This window comes from Thunnus maccoyii, chromosome 6 (genome assembly GCF_910596095.1).
Source record: "Thunnus maccoyii chromosome 6, fThuMac1.1, whole genome shotgun sequence".
Lineage (NCBI taxonomy): Eukaryota > Metazoa > Chordata > Actinopteri > Scombriformes > Scombridae > Thunnus > Thunnus maccoyii.
Window position 1 is genome coordinate 21,684,702 of NC_056538.1, and position 19,087 is coordinate 21,703,788.

General features: G+C 38.6%; 3 protein-coding genes across 3 annotated transcripts; all 3 read left to right on the top strand.

The window, feature by feature from the left end:
- The first annotated feature begins 4,593 nt into the window (after positions 1-4,593).
- LOC121898392 (extracellular calcium-sensing receptor-like) lies at positions 4,594-7,622 on the top strand. The gene is made up of 6 exons (XM_042413418.1): positions 4,594-4,814; positions 4,910-5,198; positions 5,274-6,029; positions 6,110-6,337; positions 6,440-6,563; positions 6,718-7,622. Exons 1-6 carry the CDS (start codon positions 4,594-4,596, stop codon positions 7,620-7,622), a joined length of 2,523 nt encoding a protein of 840 aa, XP_042269352.1.
- A 2,312-nt stretch (positions 7,623-9,934) lies between these two features.
- Positions 9,935-13,802, top strand: LOC121898393 (extracellular calcium-sensing receptor-like). The gene is made up of 6 exons (XM_042413419.1): positions 9,935-10,155; positions 10,255-10,543; positions 10,853-11,659; positions 11,758-11,985; positions 12,586-12,709; positions 12,889-13,802. Exons 1-6 carry the CDS (start codon positions 9,935-9,937, stop codon positions 13,800-13,802), a joined length of 2,583 nt encoding a protein of 860 aa, XP_042269353.1.
- A 1,238-nt stretch (positions 13,803-15,040) lies between these two features.
- LOC121898394 (extracellular calcium-sensing receptor-like) lies at positions 15,041-17,961 on the top strand. The gene is made up of 5 exons (XM_042413420.1): positions 15,041-15,307; positions 15,469-16,281; positions 16,371-16,601; positions 16,792-16,915; positions 17,048-17,961. The coding sequence occupies exons 1-5, from the start codon at positions 15,056-15,058 to the stop codon at positions 17,959-17,961; spliced, it is 2,334 nt and encodes a 777-aa protein (XP_042269354.1). The 5' UTR covers positions 15,041-15,055.
- Positions 17,962-19,087: the final 1,126 nt, after the last annotated feature.

The window sequence follows — 19,087 nt, forward strand, 5'->3', positions numbered from 1 at the left end:
CCTCTGCTTGATGACAGTGCGATCTACATCTGGACATTTGGCTGACCATGTTAGGGCCTGGATGTTCCTCCATCCACACTTTAACTGGCTGGGTGGCATACAGCATTGTCGTGCTATAACACCTGGTTATCAGAGTTGGGAAATGGTTGGTATGAACAGATTGTATTTTCCTCTATAATTCACCTTGATGTGTTGTTATAGTCTTGCATCCTTGAGAGAGATGGTTCAGCCTGGTTAGACCTTTGCAAAAGCACCTACAAATCATGAGAAATCCTCTGCCAGATGTCACATTTAGCAAGAGGCACTCAGGCTTGTAGGCCTCTCTATGTGTAATCATCAGACAGCAAGGTATTGGGCAGAGGGAAAACACTTGTCACTAAAGATGACCTTACTGAAGTCCTTATATTTTTGCTGGTCTTTGGCAAAGTACTTGTGTGCTTTTTAAGGAGGAGTCTGTCGTGGTACTCTTCACATCAGATGATGTTTCTCTTAATTTCTGAAGGTCATACAATGTCATACTTTGATTCTCTAAGCAATGCCAGATTTCTTAAAATATTTAATGTAGTTGTAAAACTGTGCACAGAGCTGAACCTGAATCATGGCACCTGAAATCTTAGGTTTGCATCAAGGTCAAAGTTTTACAATATATTTGTACCTTAAATAAAGATTAATCAGATTAATCTCTGATTCTATAAAAGGCTCAGGTCACAGGGGATATAAAAAAGTGTTGCTCAAAGACAGATTTTTTTTCCTCTGAATGAAAAAAAAAACTCAGCACTATGATCTTTTTCTCTCTTATGGTTTTAACTGAGAACATCACATTATTCCCAATATACATTGTCGTCACTGGTAGCCAGTAAAACTCCAAAGTGATTTTATTTTATTTCAATAATTACACTTACTTAAAGTTTAGTTCCAATTCCAATCTATATAATGAAATATGAACACTTTTACTTTTTAGTGTGCACCCTCAGCTCTGCTTGTTCCAGTTCATATAATATCATCTATCTTGTCCCATTTCAGTATATTTTTACCTTTTTTGTTGTCCTTATCTTCTCTCTCTGATGTAATGCCTGTTTATTTTATGCCTTAATGTATTCTTTTGAGTGTTGTGCTTAAATTGTGTCTACAATTTTAAAGGACAATATATTACATTATATACCTGTACCATCAGTTGCAATCATCACCATTGTTATCACAGTCATCATCATCATTATTATTACAGCTTTTCAGATGTTGCACAATTTCACCAGGAGATGGCAACATAGTCCATTGTATAGCTGTTCTTCATAATTTTCACAGCAAAGACTGGTAAATTTGTGTATGAGGATTGTTGTAATCTATCACACAATCACAATATGGGGATTTATCTTTCTTTTAAGGACAAAGCCCACACATGGTAAACCATTGGACTTTAGGGTTAAAATGGTCCCTGGCTGAGGTTAAGGTTATGGTTAAAGTTGGGAATAATGGGCAAAGGAATGTTTTACATTAAAAAAAAAGGTCCACACATCTATAATAATACAAACATGTGTGTGTGTACAACATGACCTATCCCATATTTTGTCTGGGTGGTAACTAAATGTTATAGACTTAGGGTCATTAGCTCTAATCAATGCAAATATTAAAATTAGTCACACAGTACCAACTCAAAATACACCCGTTTTTCATCCAGTTATTGTATTTCAGATTAAGTTACAACTGTTGCATTTGTTATGTTTCAGACAATAATGTGCTTTCAACTTTGTGACGGTCTGGGGAAGGCCATTTCCTGTTTTCACATGATAATTCTCCTGCACACAAAGCGATGTCCATAAAGTTTGGTCCGAGTTTGGTGTGAAAGAACTTGACTGGCCTGCACAGAGCCCTGACCTCAATCCCATCCATCACCTTTGCCTTATTGCCCAAGTTCAGTGCTCAACCTCACTAATGCCTATGTGGCTGAGTGAGAGCAAATCCCTGCAGCCAGGTTTCAAAATCTTATGGAGGGCTTTCCTGGAAGATGAATGTCCATGTTTTGGAGTGAGATGTTCAACAGTCATACAGAGGTGTAATGTCTGGGTAAATTTAGGCCATGTTGAGTAAATGGATAGATCATCACAAATATGCTAATGGCCTGTGACGTGGAAAACAAGATACAACATGGGGAGAACATGCAAACACCACACCGAAAAACCACAGGTTTTGGCTCTTTCTTCTTTTTTGATCTTTGATTGATCTTTTTGTTGTAAGGTGACTGTGATAACCACTGAATCATTGTGCTGACCTCTGTGATAAACTCTTACCTTTCAATTATAAGTAATAATTGATTATTAATAATTGCCAGTCAACCCTGTTTGCACAGTTTTTGTGCTTCAAAATACAATTAAATCTCCTTTCTTTGAGAATTTGTGTGGAAACATATAAACCCAGAAAATATCTTATTACAATAGTCACCTATTTTGATAACTTATTATCAAAATTAATACTTGCTATTACTTGCAAAACCTTATGAAATGTTTCACAACATTCATTTTTCATTGTTATTTATTATATAGTCTATTTACAAAAAGGTCTAACTTACTGGATGTCTTCTATCTACCACTGAGGACATCACATTTGATTCTCCATCCCACATTTTAGAAACAAAAGCATAGAAACTCATTTTCTATGTCTTTCTTTCTTTATTGAAGTTTGCTGAGTTCAAAAGACAAATGGTCGAATAGAGGTTACACAGTCTTGACAAAGGCTAATCAGATTATCCAGTAGAGACATTAAAGAGATCATGATGCAACAGCCCCGAAGGGAAATTTCCAAAGTAAGCGGGGAGGAGAGCTGTGGAGGCAGGCAAGAGACACTGTGAACTCCAGAGGGAGTTTCTCAGCTTGTTAGAGTGCTTGTGAGTTGAAAGAGCCTAAGGTGTAAATCATGGTCAGGCCTGAGGCGCCAGCACTTCATCACAAGTGTTCCTACAAAAGCAACTCCCGGATGGCAGACCCTCTAGAGAGCTTTAAAGTGTTTCATAAAGTGACAGGCATCTCTACAAACACACAAACAACAATTCCTTTTTAATTACGGAGGGCCTAAGAGGCATATCAGCTGACTATTATACATCCCTTTGCCTGGAAAATAACAATAACACCAAATTAAATATCACATGGCTCAGTGCTTTGCTAAATCAGGTGTAATGAATTGTTTATTTTGATCAGTTGTCAAAAGTGTAACTTTAATTCCCTTATCCATATGCAAACTTCTTTAAAATAATGTGACATAAAAATAGTAAAATAATAGTGAATAATAAATCTTATTTTACAAACACAGCTTTTATAATTTAAATAATAAGATTTTAATGGTTAGAACAATTAATCTTTGGAAGACAATAAAAAAAAAGGAAAGAACAGAATGTAAGGCAGAAATTAAAGAAATAGCAGTCCTCATAGTTTTAAAATGGCTGATTTTTTTTTTTTTACACTATTTTGTATATTAGTCAACACAATAAATATCACACACATCTACTTACCACATTAAAGTGTATTGAATAAAGTAATAGATGCTACAACCTTGTAAACCTGTTTCTTATTACATATTGAAGAAATTGCAAATCTTTTTTAGGTTTATCCTTTCTTTCCGGTGAGGAAGTCTATGTTAGTCCTCACCTTTAGTGTGTGTTCAGTCAACACAAGTTAGTTTCATAACTGAGATTTGTTAGTTTTCAAATACAGTAGGTCCTACGATTTCTAACCATAGTAGGCAAGCTTTTTAAGAAATATTTGTATAGTGTTGGAGGGGGGCATTAAAGAAATCCATAAGAATATGTGCATCAAAAACATAAGAGTACAATTACAAACTATAAAAATATATGAATACATTTTTTTATTTATTATTTTATATTTTGTTTTGCTTTTATCACTTTGTCTTTAATATTTTCAAAAAGCATGAGTACCTGAATATTTTTATGAAGAACATGTGCAAAATTAACATAGCATTGGAGCTATGACTTACAGCAGAAATCATTATTATTATTTTTGTAACACTTCTGTCAAAAATGTCCATAATTTCAAAGCTGTAAAATACTGATATGCGAGTGATAGAAGGAGAAGCTAAATGTGAAATTTGAACTGAGTTTCTGGCTGAAAGTATTAGAAAGTTTTAATCACCACATGCTGCAGCCTAAAAAGGATGCAGGGCCTTACTGGCTGGGTTTGACTAAACAGTCAATACCTGACCTGAAATTGCTTTTGATGTCTAACACTGTACTGTGGAAAAAAACACAGGAAGTGAGTTTAATTTTCTGTAAATAAAAATAACGTGAATTTGTGAGATACAGAGTGACTCTATTTTAGCAGTTTTTATAAGCAAAAGCATCAAAGACCCCTCCTTGCTCTCATACTGTTTATTCTATGTTGTACAAAAGTAAGTACACCCGCCATTATGCAATAATTTACAACATACAATAATTAAATGGCATGACCCAATCAAGATCGTCCTATCTCACTTATCTCTGATTGGCTAGTAAGAGGCCATTGAGCCCTGCTGTCAGCTTAGATTATAAAAATATTTAAGATCGCTTTGACCCCGACTTGGGTGGTTCTGCCCCATCCGGATCTGCATAGAATGTCTCATGTGGTAATGGGGCTGGTTGTTGTGGGGCTCCTGTTGGCATTTGGAGCAGCAGAGGAGGAAGCTCCTGTCTGTCGGATACTGGGCAGTCCAGAGTTCCCTCTGCTGTCTAAAGAGGGAGATGTCACAATTGGGGGAGCCTTTTCCATCCACAGCAAAATCACACAACCATCTCTTTCCTTTACAGATAAGCCAACACATCTCACATGTTCCAGGTAATTTGTTCACTGTATACCAAACACTCTGGTGATTTCTCATCATTTGCTCTGTCATAGTGAATACAAGTTTGTATTTTGCTCTTCTTTCTCAGTGTCAACCTCAGGGAGTTTCGATTTGCCCAGACTATGATCTTTGCTATTGAAGAGATCAACAGAAGTGATTTTCTTCTTCCAAATGTTTCTATCGGATATCGTATTTATGACAATTGTGGTTCAACATTATCCTCAGTGCGTGCGGTGATGGCATTGATGAATGGTGATGAATGGACTGTGGGAAAGAGTTGCTCTGGTCAATCAGCTGTTCATGCCATTATCGGGGAGTCTGAATCCTCTTCAACTATTGTGCTGTCACGCACTACTGGACCATTCAACATACCAGTGGTAAGAAGGCTATGAGTTTGTATAAATGTGTTTATTATATACAAACTCTCCTTATTCTGTCTCTCTCTTTCTCAGATCAGTCATTCAGCAACATGTGAGTGTTTGAGTAGCAGGAAGGAGTATCCGTCTTTCTTTCGAACCATTGCCAGTGACCTTTACCAAAGTCAGGCACTTGCTCAGCTGGTCAAGCACTTTGGCTGGACCTGGGTGGGAGCAGTCAACAGCGATAGTGACTATGGCAACAACGGCATGGCCATTTTTCTTGCTGCAGCCCAGGAGGAAGGAGTGTGTGTGGAGTACACAGAGAAATTCCACAGAGCAGAGCCAGAAAAACTGATGAAAGTTGTAGAAGTGATCCGTAAGAGCTCAGCTCAGGTTATTGTTGGTTTTCTGGCCCATGTTGAAATGAACAACCTTCTAGAGCAGCTGAGTCTGCACAACATCACAGGTCGGCAGTTCATTGGTGTGGAGGCCTGGATCACTGCTGACAGCCTTGTGACTCCCACTAGCTTTAGTGTGCTGGGAGGTTCTCTGGGCTTTGCTGTGCAAAAGGCAAATATCATCGGCCTGGATGATTTTTTGATCAAAGATTTCTGGGAGACAGAGTTTAAGTGCAAGGAGACAAATAGGGGCAACATGGCATACACAGCAGCTTGCAAAGAAAACCAGGATCTAATTGAGTTTAAAGATTATGATGATGATGTACAAGAGCTGAGATACTCCAGTAACATCTACAAAGCCATCTATGCTGTGGCCCATTCTCTGCACAGCATCCTAAAATGCTCAAACAGAAAGAGGTGTGATAAGACTGTTAAAGTTACACCCTTGCAGGTAAAATGAACTTTAAACTGTTTATTTCTTAGTGATGTAAAAAAAATACAGTATACTGACATAATTTCACTGACTTTTAGGTAGTGGAGTCTCTAAAGCAGGTAAATTTTACCATTAAGAATGGGGACCAGGTGTGGTTTGACAGCACAGGAGCAGCTGTGGCCCGCTATGAGGTGGTTAATTGGCAGCGTGGATCAGATGGCTCAGTTCAGTTTAAACCTGTCGGCTATTATGATGCCTCCCAACCTCCTGGACAGAAGTTTGTCCTCAAGACTGAAGACATAATGTGGCCTGGAGGAAACACAGAGGCAAATATTGTGATTTACATTAAAACATGGATTTACTTTGACAACATTTAAACTTAAATGATTGTTTAGATAAATTAATGTCTTTCTCTCTTTGATTCAAAGTTGCCCGTGTCAGTGTGCAGTGAGAGCTGTCTTCCAGGGACTCATAAAGTTCTACAGAAAGGAAAGCCTGTCTGCTGCTACGACTGTAAACCATGTGCAGAGGGAGAAATCAGCAACACCACAGGTATCACAGACCTGAAATACAGCACAGTGCATACAATGTTTGCTTACCACACTTTGTGTATAATGTTAAAGTTTGCTAATATACAGTCTCTTATTTATGTGTTCAGGGTGTAACTGATTAAATCACAATAAAAGTAACAATATTTCTATTACAGATTCTAATGACTGCACAAAGTGTCCGGAAGAGTTTTGGTCCAATCAAAACAGAGATGCGTGTATACTGAAAAATGTTGAATTTCTCTCTTTCACTGAGATTATGGGCAAAGTACTTGTGTTTTTCACTTTGTTTGGGGTACTTCTTACTTTAATTGTGGCCATCCTATTCTTTATCTATGGGGACACTCCCTTAGTGAAGGCCAACAACTCTGAGCTGAGCTTCCTGCTGCTCTTCTCCTTGACTCTGTGTTTCCTGTGTTCTCTGACCTTCATAGGCAGGCCCTCTGAGTGGTCCTGCATGCTGCGCCACACAGCATTTGGGATCACTTTTGTCCTATGTATTTCTTGTATTCTTGGTAAAACAATTGTGGTGTTGATGGTCTTTAAAGCTACACTTCCAAGTAGTAATGTAATGAAATGGTTTGGGCCTATACAGCAAAGACTCAGTGTTCTGGCATTCACTCTCATACAGGTTTTAATTTGTATACTTTGGCTAACAATCAACCCTCCTTTTCCTTTCAAAAACACAAAACACTATAAGGAGAAGATTATTCTTGAGTGCGCCCTGGGATCCCCTGTGGGGTTCTGGGCTGTGTTAGGATACATAGGACTCTTAGCTATCTTATGTTTTGTGCTTGCCTTTTTGGCTCGAAAGTTGCCGGATAATTTCAATGAAGCCAAATTTATCACCCTCAGCATGTTGATATTCTGTGCAGTCTGGATCACCTTTATCCCAGCATACGTCAGCTCTCCTGGAAAGTTTACTGTGGCAGTGGAGATATTTGCTATGCTATCATCCAGTTATGGGATACTTTTCTGTATATTTGCACCAAAATGCTTTATTATTGTACTCAAACCTGAACTAAACACAAAAAAACATCTGATGAGGAAAACAAACAAATAAATTTAATTTAAAGACAATAACAGTGTATCTTTCACTTTTTTCTTTCACTGTTTGTGGCTAGGGCTGGATTTTTGCATGATCCAAGCATACTGTTTTATTGCAACATAGATTTTAGCTTTATTTTTTCTAGAAAAAAACAATATATGTGTATTTTAAAAGTCAATTCAACATTGTGAAAATTGTCTTTTACATTAAGTTTTGTTGTGATAATTAAACTTTATTGAGTATCTTTGCAGGAACCACATTGTTTAAAACAACAAATAAAATAAAAAAAAAACAATAACAAGATTTTAAAAAATGAATCCTTGATTTTGTATTTTTGGTCTCTTAAGTTTAATTTGCACTGTTCAGTAGTTCAGTAGTTATAGGCAAAAGTACAGTGCCTTGTTGTCACACAAGCATAAAATGCACACATGTGGGTCAAAGGGCTCTGTCATTATAATACAATATTTGAAAAGAGCCTGAACTTGACATTAACCTTTCCCACACACTGTTCTGGTGTCAGTGCCCCCAAGCATTGCTACAGGGAATGATACAGGGAAGTTTAACTGCAAGCCAGACTCCCCTTTTCAAGAATACCCTGTTCACACTCACACAGTTGAAATAGTCCACTAAACAGCTCCACTGGAGCAGATTAGGGGTTTTAAGGGCCTTTAAGTTTTTACTTATAATTTACTTGGCAGTCCATGCTATGTTTTAGTCAACATCAGGTGAAACCTCAGATTTACAAGGCTCAGCCATGCCTAGAGATCGGCCTATAGTTAGCATGCTTATGTTAGCATGCTTGCATGTTAACATGCAAGTAGGGAACCACTGGGTCCTAACTTTCTGGTGTTTAGCATAATATTTAACATGTTAGCATGCTGAAATTGAAGTTGCTCTTCAGTGCCAACAGCTAGAAATTTGATATGCGGTATATTGTAACTCTAATTAATTAAAATACTTTAAACATTACATCCTCTATGGATACTGTACATACAGTATGTAGTGTATATGTAACTCTATTGCTTAACTAGAACATCAGTATTGGACAGATTTTTGCTTTATACAATATCTGTACATGGCAACTTTGTTATGGTTAGGGTCACAGAAAAACTATGGTAATAGCAAATAAATGACAGTTAAGGTATGGTTAGGGTGAGGCAAATAAAACAATTGGTTGAGGTATGGGAAGGGTTGTGCTGTGGATGTGCTTATAAAAATACACATGGCTGGGCAGTCATGGGGAATTGAGGGGTTTAGTTGATACTGATCCACTACAAACTGTCTTTTAATACACTGCACCAAAACAATTCATGCAACTTATTCTGAAGCCACACTCTTCATATCCACTTCTGTCAAAGGCTTTGATCATATGAAGATCAAGTGCAGTGTCAGGGCAGTACACTCTCATGTATTCTTGTAGCGAAAATAGGACATGAAATGTTTTCATCTGCATAAGTCATGCTTGTATGTCTGTTTCCATCATCAAAATAATTTCTATTCTGTTTGGTATTTGGGTTTGAAACTTTCTAACTGTACTGACCCAATCAAACATTGCTCAGAAGTTCTAATTAAATTTTAAGTTCAACAGTTATTATTGTAAAATTATTTTAACTTCAACTCATACACCTGATGAAGGTGGAAGAGACCAAAACATTGTGAACAAATAAATATTCCAGCAATAAGCCAGACAGTGTGCAGGAGTTTTTCCTAATTTTTGTTCAAGGTGTGCTTTCCTCTGACACACTTGTCGCATATTCAAGCATGCAGTCTTTTTTCAAATTTTTGTAAAATAATTTTAAGAGTTATACAAGTATACAATTGATACACTACCTCCACTTTGGGGTCACATATTTGTCTGAATAACAATTATTTCAAATATCTTTCTGCAAATCCTTGCAATTATTGAGTTTGACTTCCAGCTTTTTTTCTCTATTTTCCCTTTTTCGCTGTTGTACATTTGGTATAACATATTTGCCACATTAAGAAAAAAAAAGAGAAAAATCTCTCACTGCTATACAGACAGCAACAAAAATATGTTTAAATGCTATGTATGTGTATATATTTCCCTTAGTTGCATCTTCCTACTATTTCATTCACAACTTACAGTAATAATGACATAATGGTCTGAAAAATAGAAAATACCATCTCACATGAAAAACAGCCAGCTGGTCTGATGTCATCACGCTGTGATTTGATAGGAGGACCTCAATCATCATCATCTGCAGTTGCATAAAGTTCTGTCCGTTAAAGGAGACACACGTTTTGGTCAGTGATAAGAGAACTCATCACATTACAACTACAAGTTTGTGTGTGCCTGTTTGTACCAGATGTGTGATTGTGTTTATGTAATGTTACTGTTTGTGTTTTTTATAGGAGCCGTAGGAGCCGAGGAAGACACTGCGGCCTGTAAGATGCTAGGGAGCCCAGAGTTTCCTCTGTTATCTAAGGAGGGAGATATCACTATTGGAGGAGCTTTCTCCATCCATAGCCAAATCTCAGATCCTCCGCTCTCCTTCACAGATACTCCAGAACCTCTCATATGCTCCAGGTACTGTTTGTTGTCTCCTCTTACCTGTGTTAGTATTCTGAACTGAAGAAAAGTCACATAAAGTCTGAAAACTGTTTGTGAAAATCTTACTTTTTTCAGGATAAATTTCAGAGAATTTCTTTTTGCCCAAACAATGATTTTTACCATCGAGGAGATCAACAATAGCAGCTCTTTGCTGCCTAATGTCTCACTTGGCTATAAGGTGTTTGACAGCTGTAGTTCAACAATGGCTTCAACGCGTGCAGTAATGAGTCTAATGAATAGAGAGGAAAGGACTTTGAGGAAAACATGCTCCAGCCAGACACCTGTTCATGCCATTATTGCAGCCTCGGAGTCCTCATTAACCACTGTGATGCTACAAATTTCAGGGGTTTTCCAAATACCAATGGTAAATATTTGTGTTCCTATTTGACTGTTTTCCCCATGTTCCTTTTTCTAAAAGGCTTGATCATACTTTATTTGGACACTCAGAGCTAATAATCAACTTAGACTAAATTCTGGTAATATTATGGTTGATTTTAGGGCTATCTCATCTCATTAAGATTGCCAGGGTTCATATAGATGCAGCAGACTGAGCCAAAAGTCAGATGTTGCATCAACATTTATTTGTCATTTACTGTAATACTTGACTGTCAGTCTTGGACCACTGCAGTGTTATTAATATGTTTTTTTTTTCCCACCTATTATTTTCTATTAGATCAGCCACTTTGCCACTTGTGCATGTCTAAGTAACAGAAATGAATACCCCTCCTTCTTCAGAACCATCCCCAGTGACTACTACCAGAGCAGAGCCTTAGCAAAACTGGTAAAGCACTTTGGCTGGACCTGGATTGGGGCAATCAGAAGTGACAATGACTATGGTAACAATGGCATGGCAACATTTATCACAGCTGCACGGCAGCAGGGGGTCTGTATTGAGTATTCAGAAGTCATTTCAAGGACTGACCGAAGTGAGCACATTGCCAAGGTTGTCAGAGTGATCCGTAGTGGCAGTGCTCGGGTTTTAGTTGCCTTCATTTCCCAGGGTGAGATGGACCTTCTACTTGAGGAAGCTCTGAACCAGAACTTGACTGGGCTGCAGTGGGTGGGCAGTGAGTCCTGGATAACAGCAGGATATCTGGCCATCAAGAGGTACTCTGGCATCCTGGCAGGGTCTCTTGGCTTCACTATCAGAAAGGGAAAGATCCCAGGCCTGCTAGATTTTCTTTTGCAGGTTAACCCAAGTCAGAATCCTCAAAATAACCTCCTCAAAGAGTTCTGGGAAGCCACCTTTGGCTGCAGTTTTCAATCCAGTATGCATGGTCAGCCACAGTGCTCTGGCTCTGAGAAACTAGAGAATATTAATAATCCTTTCACTGATGTGTCAGAGCTAAGGATATCTCACAATGTGTATAAGGCTGTGTATGCTGTGGCTCATGCTATGCATAACATGTTAAAATGCACACAAAGTGGTGAAAATGTGAACCAGTCCTGTATATGGAGAGACGATTTAAAGCCAAAAGAGGTCAGAGGTCACCTTCATGAGTAATGTCATTAATATGAATTCATAAACAACCCATGTACTAGTATAGTAAGTCATTCACCACTATTCTCTATTGGCAGGTTGTGAAATATCTACAAGGTGTGAATTTCACCCTTCAGTCAGGAGAAAGCATACACTTTGATGAGAATGGAGACCCTGTAGCGACTTATGAGCTGGTGAACTGGCAGAAAAACCAAGCAGGAAATACTGTGTTTGTGGCTGTAGGGAGCTACGATGCTTCACTACCAAAAGAAAAGCAGTTTACCATGAGCAAAATAAACATAACATGGGCTAATGACTCCTTGAAGGTATCAGTCCTGTTAAATTAATTATGTCTAGAATATTTATATATTGGAAGTTGATTAGTGTTTTTCTTTTGATCTAAGTAGATTCAGACATAGATATGTTAATAAACTTCAGCTGGCTGACAAATAACTCTCTCTTGAAAATTAATAAACAAAGTCTCTTAGTTTTACTTTCACATTGCTTGCTGTACATAAAATCAAGAATTTTAGAGTGATAACTATTCCACAAACCATATCCAGTGTTACAAATTGGTCGATCAATATTGTTTAGGAGGTTATATGGAACTTGACAAGATTTTAAAGTAAATCTTAAAAAATAAAAGTGATTTAATCATCACACCATGTCACACCTTCTATAAATTTGTGAAATACAAATATTCACACTGCTTTTTCACTATAACATGCCAGCTATGTTTCACTTACAATACAGATTTATGTGTAAGATAATGGTAAGAAGCTTGAATTAACTTCCAACAAACAGCTTGAATTTGAAGTATATTCATATATTACAATGATGGAAATTTCACCCAGTCAATTTAATTAAGCGTTTAGATTGAAGGAGGAACAGTCTGTGAGTATTAATGAGCTGTGGTGTTGTTACAGAGGCCTCAGTCTGTGTGCAGTGAAAGCTGTCTGCCAGGTTTCCGCCAGGCAGTTATTAAAGGCAAACCCATCTGCTGTTTCTCCTGCATCGCCTGTGCTGCCGGAGAGATCACCAACTCCACCAGTGAGAAGAAGCTTTTTTTCAAATACAGTCATTCATTATACATTGCTACAGAATCAGTGTTTTCCAGTATTACACATATAAGTCACTAAATACAGCTGGTGCTTATTTTAATATGACCTCTGTCATAACTTGCAGCTCACGGCATGACCAAATTTCAGTGTTTTGTGTTTTCCATTCAGATTCTGCAGAGTGTTCACGATGCTCACTGGAGTACTGGTCAAATAAAGATCACAGCCAGTGTGTTCCAAAGGTGATCGAGTTCTTATCTTATGGCGAAACCATGGGGGCCCTCCTTGCTGTTTTCTCATTGTTCGGAGCGAGTTTAACATTGGTGGTGTCATGTGTCTTCTTTCGGTTTCGTCACACACCTCTTGTCAAAGCCAGTAACTCTGAGCTGAGCTTCCTGCTGCTCTTCTCCCTGACTCTGTGTTTCCTGTGTTCTCTGACTTTCATAGGCCGGCCCACTAAGTGGTCCTGCATGCTGCGCCACACTGCGTTCGGCATCGCATTTGCCTTGTGCATGTCTTGTATCTTGGCTAAAACCATAGCAGTGGTGATGGCCTTTAAGGCTAAAAGGCCAGCAAACACAGTCCCTCAGTGTTCTGCTCCGCTTCAGAGAACAAGTGTTCTTAGCTGTACTTTACTTCAGGTGTTCGTTTGTGTGCTGTGGTTAGCTCTTGCCCCTCCATTCCCTTACAAAAATACTGCTCATGCTACAGAAAAGATTATTCTTGAGTGTGATTTAGGTTCACCTATAGGGTTCTGGGCTGTGCTGGGGTATATAGGACTCTTGGCTGCGCTATGCTTCATCCTTGCTTTTCTGGCTCGAAAGCTGCCTGATAATTTCAATGAAGCCAAATTTATTACCTTCAGCATGTTGATATTCTGTGCAGTCTGGGTCACATTTATCCCAGCATATGTCAGCTCTCCTGGGAAGTTCACTGTAGCTGTGGAGATATTTGCTATTCTGGCTTCTAGCTTTGGGTTACTTTTCTGTATATTTGCTCCAAAATGTTATATTTTACTATTGAAACCAGAGAGAAATACTAAAAAACATATGATGGGGAGAAACAAGAGCACTATGAATGAGTAAGCTTTATATAAGAATAGTAACACTAAAATGCCTGCAATGTTATTTTTCATTAAACAGTAAGTAGGTTCCAATAAATGCATTTAAGAGATTTTTTTCTGGCCCTTTAGACATGTAGATGATATGTAGCATTGTGTTTTTTAATCAGATATTTGTTATCCTCATATCCTTATGAGCAATAATTCCCTGAGCATTAAATCATTAAAAAGCCATCCATGAACTGAATGAAAATATTCTCAGCTGTACCAAATTACATGGCATACATGCCTCAAAGAGTACTACTTAAACTAATACATTGTATTACATTGATAATACACTGCATTGCAGGAAAACTCAAATGCATTGATTAAAAATCAGCATCTGTCTCTTTGAGATATGGTGTAAGTTAGACTATTTTCCGCAGAATGCTTTCTTAGTGACACATTTGATGTGAAAAATAAAGGTCAGCTTGTTGTTTAAAGTGAGAATTTTTTAAGCTTCATTTGAGCAATGGGATTGTTTTTATGGTGAGGAGAAAATAGAAACATTTTGGTCTTCATTAAGCTTGAAATTAAAAGTAAAATTGTAATCAAAAACTTAAATAAAATATAAAGCTCTGGTATCCCCAAAGACATGCTCAGGTTTCTGAAATTATTATTGTAAGGAATAGGTTATGCTAAAAAAAGATGACATAGAAATGGAGCAGGCCCACTTATAGGTCCATCCATCTGTCAATCACACCACAAGCTCTGTCATTGGTGGAGAAAAACTCAATATTCAGACATGTTTCACCCAAGCTCCTGTGGCTTTGTGACAGTTGAAAGAAAAAACCCTATAAAATGCCCAGAGTTGAGGGGTTTCGTCTTTGGGTAGTAGGTATTGAGGTGAGCAACTATGCTTCTGATAGCAGATCTGCTCCTTCTTTCCCTCCTGGCTGTCAGAGGAGTGAAGCCTGTGTGTCAAACATATGGGACAAAAGAACTGTCTCAGTTTTCTAAGCCGGGAGACATCAACATTGGAGGCATTTTCTCCTTCCATCAGAACCCGGTCAGTGTCAACCCAGCTCTCCAAATCAACCCAGGAACAATCCAGTGTGAAGGGTGAGTGAAGGATGGGGGAAAAAACTGTAATTATACATTATATAACATACATGTGTTGTTACTTTATGCATGTTTTGGACATAAATGTGTCAAATTTTCAACCTTTCGCAAATTCTCCACTTTGTTATCTCTACTCTCTTCAGGCTGGACCCAGGAGAACTTCAGTATGCTTATACTATGATGTTTGCCATAGAGGAGATCAACAACAGCTCGGAGCTGCTGCCAGGGGTGATGCTGGGCTACAGGATCTTTGACTCCTGCCCTAGTATCCCTCTGTCCATCAGAGCATCGTTAAACCTGATGAATGGGTATGAGAGTGGGAAAGACAGCTGTGACAAAATCTCCACTGTGCACGCTGTCATAGGGGAAACTACATCCACCTCCACAATAGGTATTGCACGCACCATGGGACCCTTTCATATACCTGTGGTGAGTGAGCATGCTATGAGCACACATGAACTGTCAAGTTAATTTGCTTTGTTGAACGAGAACTAATGTGATGTGAAAAATCTGTATTACCTTGATGACTTGCTTTATATTGGGGCACTGAAGACGTCTGTCCTCAAATGTATTTTCCTCTTTTGTTTCAGATCAGTCATTCAGCCACTTGTGCATGTCTTAGCAACAGAAGAGACTATCCTTCTTTCTTCAGAACTATACCTAGTGACATTTACCAAAGCAAAGCACTGGCAAAGCTGGTAAAACACTTTGGCTGGACATGGGTAGGGGCTATCAGAACCAATAGTGACTATGGGAATGGTGGTATGGCCACTTTCCTGGATGCAGCTCAAAAGGAAGGCGTTTGTGTTGAGTACTCGGTCGCTATTTACAGAACTGATCCAAGGAAGTGGTTCTTAGAAGTGGTGGACATTATAAAGAAATCCACTTCTAAGGTAATTGTGGCATTTGCTGATGGCACAGATCTTGATATTCTGATCAAAGAGCTTTATGCTCAGAACGTGACAGGCCTGCAGTGGGTGGGCAGTGAAGGGTGGATCACTTATCGTTATATTGCCTCTCCTGTAAACTATGCTGTGGTCCAGGGGGCAGTGGGCTTTGCAGCGCTCAATGCTCACATCCCTGGCCTGCAGGAGTTCCTGGCTAACAGCAGGCCCTCCACCACGCCAGGGAACCAGGGACTAGTGGAGTTGTGGGAGATGGTGTTCAGCTGCACCCTGACTCCCCACGCTCAGGATTCAGTCGCAGCCTGCACTGGGAAGGAGTCTCTATGGGACACAAACTCACGCTTCACAGATGTCTCAGATTCCAGTCTGCTGAATAATGTTTACAAGGCCACATATGCTTTAGCTCATGCTCTGCACATGCTATTTACCTGCCAAGATGGACAGGGACCTTTTGAGAACTATTCTTGTGCAGATAGAGAAAATGTGAAACCATGGCAGGTAACCATAAGTACATGAAGATGTTCAAAAATCAAAACTCTATGTTTATCATGATCAAGTTGAATAAGAACATCACTGTTTCCCTGCAGGTTCTGCATTACCTAAACCAGGTCAATTTCACCACTAAGATTGGTGAAAATGTGTTCTTTGATGAAATGGGTGACCCTGTGGCACGTTATGCGCTGGTTAACTGGCAGATGGATGAGACAGGTTATATACTCTTTGAAACCATTGGTTACTATGATGCGTCCCGGCCTGAGGGTCAGCAGTTTGAGATGAAGGCAGGTGTGGAAGCCATCTGGGCAGGCGAGAATCCAAAAGTAAGTCAATGTAGATATTCTCAGCAGGCAATTTTAATAAGCTGTTAGTGATTGAACATTTTTAATTCTTATCTTGATTTTTAAGTAAAGATTTCAAAAAGTAATGAATACATTTCCTAATGCATCATTATTAGTATTATTATACATGTGTCTGGAAATTATTATGAATGAATTTATCACTGTGATGCAGGTGCCGAGGTCTGTTTGCAGTGAGAGCTGTTTGCCGGGGACCCGTCGGGCTTTTGTTAAGGGCAAGCCTATCTGCTGTTTTGATTGCATCACCTGTGCTGATGGGGAGTTCAGCAACAGTACAAGTGAGACAGCAGGGTTCCTAGCCTTTACTCTAGCACTCATCATGTTTCTGTTGGGCAAAATCACGGCCAGCACTTTACTGGTGTATCTGAAGATGTGTGTGCTGTACAGCCTAAACATATTTATGCTTTCAGATGCAGTGAAATGTGACAAATGCCCTCCTGAATACAAGTCCAACGAAGAGAGGAATAACTGTGACTTGAAAGCTATTGAGTTTCTCACCTTCAGAGAACTGATGGGTATACTGTTGGTCACCTTTTCTGTTTTTGGGGCCTGCCTGGCGGTGACTATAGCCCTGATATTTTTCCATTACCGGCAAACTCCCATAGTCAGAGCCAACAACTCTGAGCTGAGCTTCCTGCTGCTCTTCTCCTTGACTCTGTGTTTCCTATGTTCTCTGACCTTTATAGGCCGGCCCTCTGTATGGTCCTGCATGCTGCGCCACACAGCATTCGGCATCACCTTTGTGCTCTGTATCTCATGTGTTCTTGGAAAAACTATAGTAGTGTTGATGGCCTTTAAAGCCACACTTCCAGCTAGTAATATGATAAAATGGTTTGGGCCTGCACAGCAGAGACTCAGTGTTCTGGCGTTTACTCTTATACAGGTTTTAATTTGCATACTTTGGTTGACAATCAACCCTCCCTTTCCTTTTAAAAACATGAAACACTATAAGGAGAAGATTATTCTCGAATGTGCCCTGGGATCACCAGTAGGTTTCTGGGCTGTGTTAGGATACATAGGACTCTTAGCCATCTTATGTTTTATTCTTGCTTTTTTGGCCCGAAAGTTACCTGATAATTTCAATGAAGCTAAATTCATCACCTTCAGCATGCTGATATTCTGTGCAGTCTGGATCACATTTATCCCAGCTTATGTCAGCTCTCCTGGGAAGTTCACCGTAGCTGTGGAGATATTTGCTATTCTGGCTTCAAGTTATGGAATGTTATTTTGTATTTTTTTGCCGAAGTGCTATATAATTTTATTGAAACCTGAGAACAACACAAAGAAACATTTGATGGGTAAAGCAACTCAGAGAGCCCTTTGAGCAATTAGTTAAATCACAGTAATATATTTTGTATTTAATGTAATTATACATATTCTATGACTTTAATTAGTTTATACTTCAATACTTAAAGTATGATCATGCTGTAACTACACCAATTTATTTGACAGAAAAAGAATGATCTCCAACTTGAATGGAAAATACATAAATCTCCCTATGCTGTCTGCATATCAACAACTCAGATGACTTGAAAATGTATTTCATAAACTAAATAAAAACATGAGCACAAACAAAAACTGCAGCTGTGCTTTCTATACAAATTGTTATTTAATCTTTAAAAGAATATATCTTTGCATTTATACAATATGTATTAATAAAACTGAAATAAAATTCAAATATTACATAAGATGTGCACTCTTTTTTGTGTTGTTTTGAAAATGTCTATTAACTCCTTAGTACCTTCACAGTACATTACAAAACTGTACATATATACTCTACTAAATCATATAAAGACACAAAATTGTTATGTAGTACACGAGTGTTATCATTTCACAATGCATCAGTCAAATCAAGTGATTTCATGATTTAAGGTATCAAGAAAGCACAAATCCCTAATTGGACCTCACATAAACTAGCCCCTAATAAATATTTTTGGTGTATCTGGCCTAGCCCTCTCTTGGCTTAAATCCTACTTATCTGAAAGAACACAGTGTGTCTGCTATAATAATAATACTACATGTAAATGATGTGATGTTAAATATGAAGTACATCAGGGCTCGGTTTTTGGCCCTCTGCTTTTCTCTCTTTTTATTTTGCCTCATGGCCAGATTATAGGTTGTCATTCAATAAATTTCCATTGCTCTGCGGATGGTATTCAGCTGCATGTGCCTATAAGGGCTGATGATCATACACAAATTACAGGGCCTGCTTAGCTGCTGTGAAAAATTGGGTGTCACTAAATTTCCTGTTTCTAAATTCAGATAAAACTGAAATGCTGGTTGTTGGCCCTGCTAGACACAGAAACCAGTTTGATCAAGTAACAGCAACACTCGACAACTGTGTGGTTTCACAAACAAAAAGAATCTTGGTGTTATGTTTGATCCCAGCCTCTCCTTTGATAAGTACATTAAAGAAATCACCAAGACTGTCTTTTTCTACTTACGTAACA

Coding starts and splice junctions, on each gene's coding strand:
- LOC121898392 (XM_042413418.1), top strand. CDS start 4,594: ATGTCTCATGTGGTAATGGGGCTGGTTGTTGTGGGGCTCCTGTTGGCA. Junction 4,815..4,909: donor ACACATCTCACATGTTCCAG/GTAATTTGTTCA, acceptor CTTCTTTCTCAG/TGTCAACCTCAGGGAGTTTC. Junction 6,030..6,109: donor TTAAAGTTACACCCTTGCAG/GTAAAATGAACT, acceptor ACTGACTTTTAG/GTAGTGGAGTCTCTAAAGCA.
- LOC121898393 (XM_042413419.1), top strand. CDS start 9,935: ATGTGTGATTGTGTTTATGTAATGTTACTGTTTGTGTTTTTTATAGGA. Junction 11,986..12,585: donor GGGCTAATGACTCCTTGAAG/GTATCAGTCCTG, acceptor GTGTTGTTACAG/AGGCCTCAGTCTGTGTGCAG. Junction 12,710..12,888: donor AGAGATCACCAACTCCACCA/GTGAGAAGAAGC, acceptor TTTTCCATTCAG/ATTCTGCAGAGTGTTCACGA.
- LOC121898394 (XM_042413420.1), top strand. CDS start 15,056: ATGATGTTTGCCATAGAGGAGATCAACAACAGCTCGGAGCTGCTGCCA. Junction 15,308..15,468: donor GACCCTTTCATATACCTGTG/GTGAGTGAGCAT, acceptor CTTTTGTTTCAG/ATCAGTCATTCAGCCACTTG. Junction 16,916..17,047: donor GGAGTTCAGCAACAGTACAA/GTGAGACAGCAG, acceptor TTATGCTTTCAG/ATGCAGTGAAATGTGACAAA.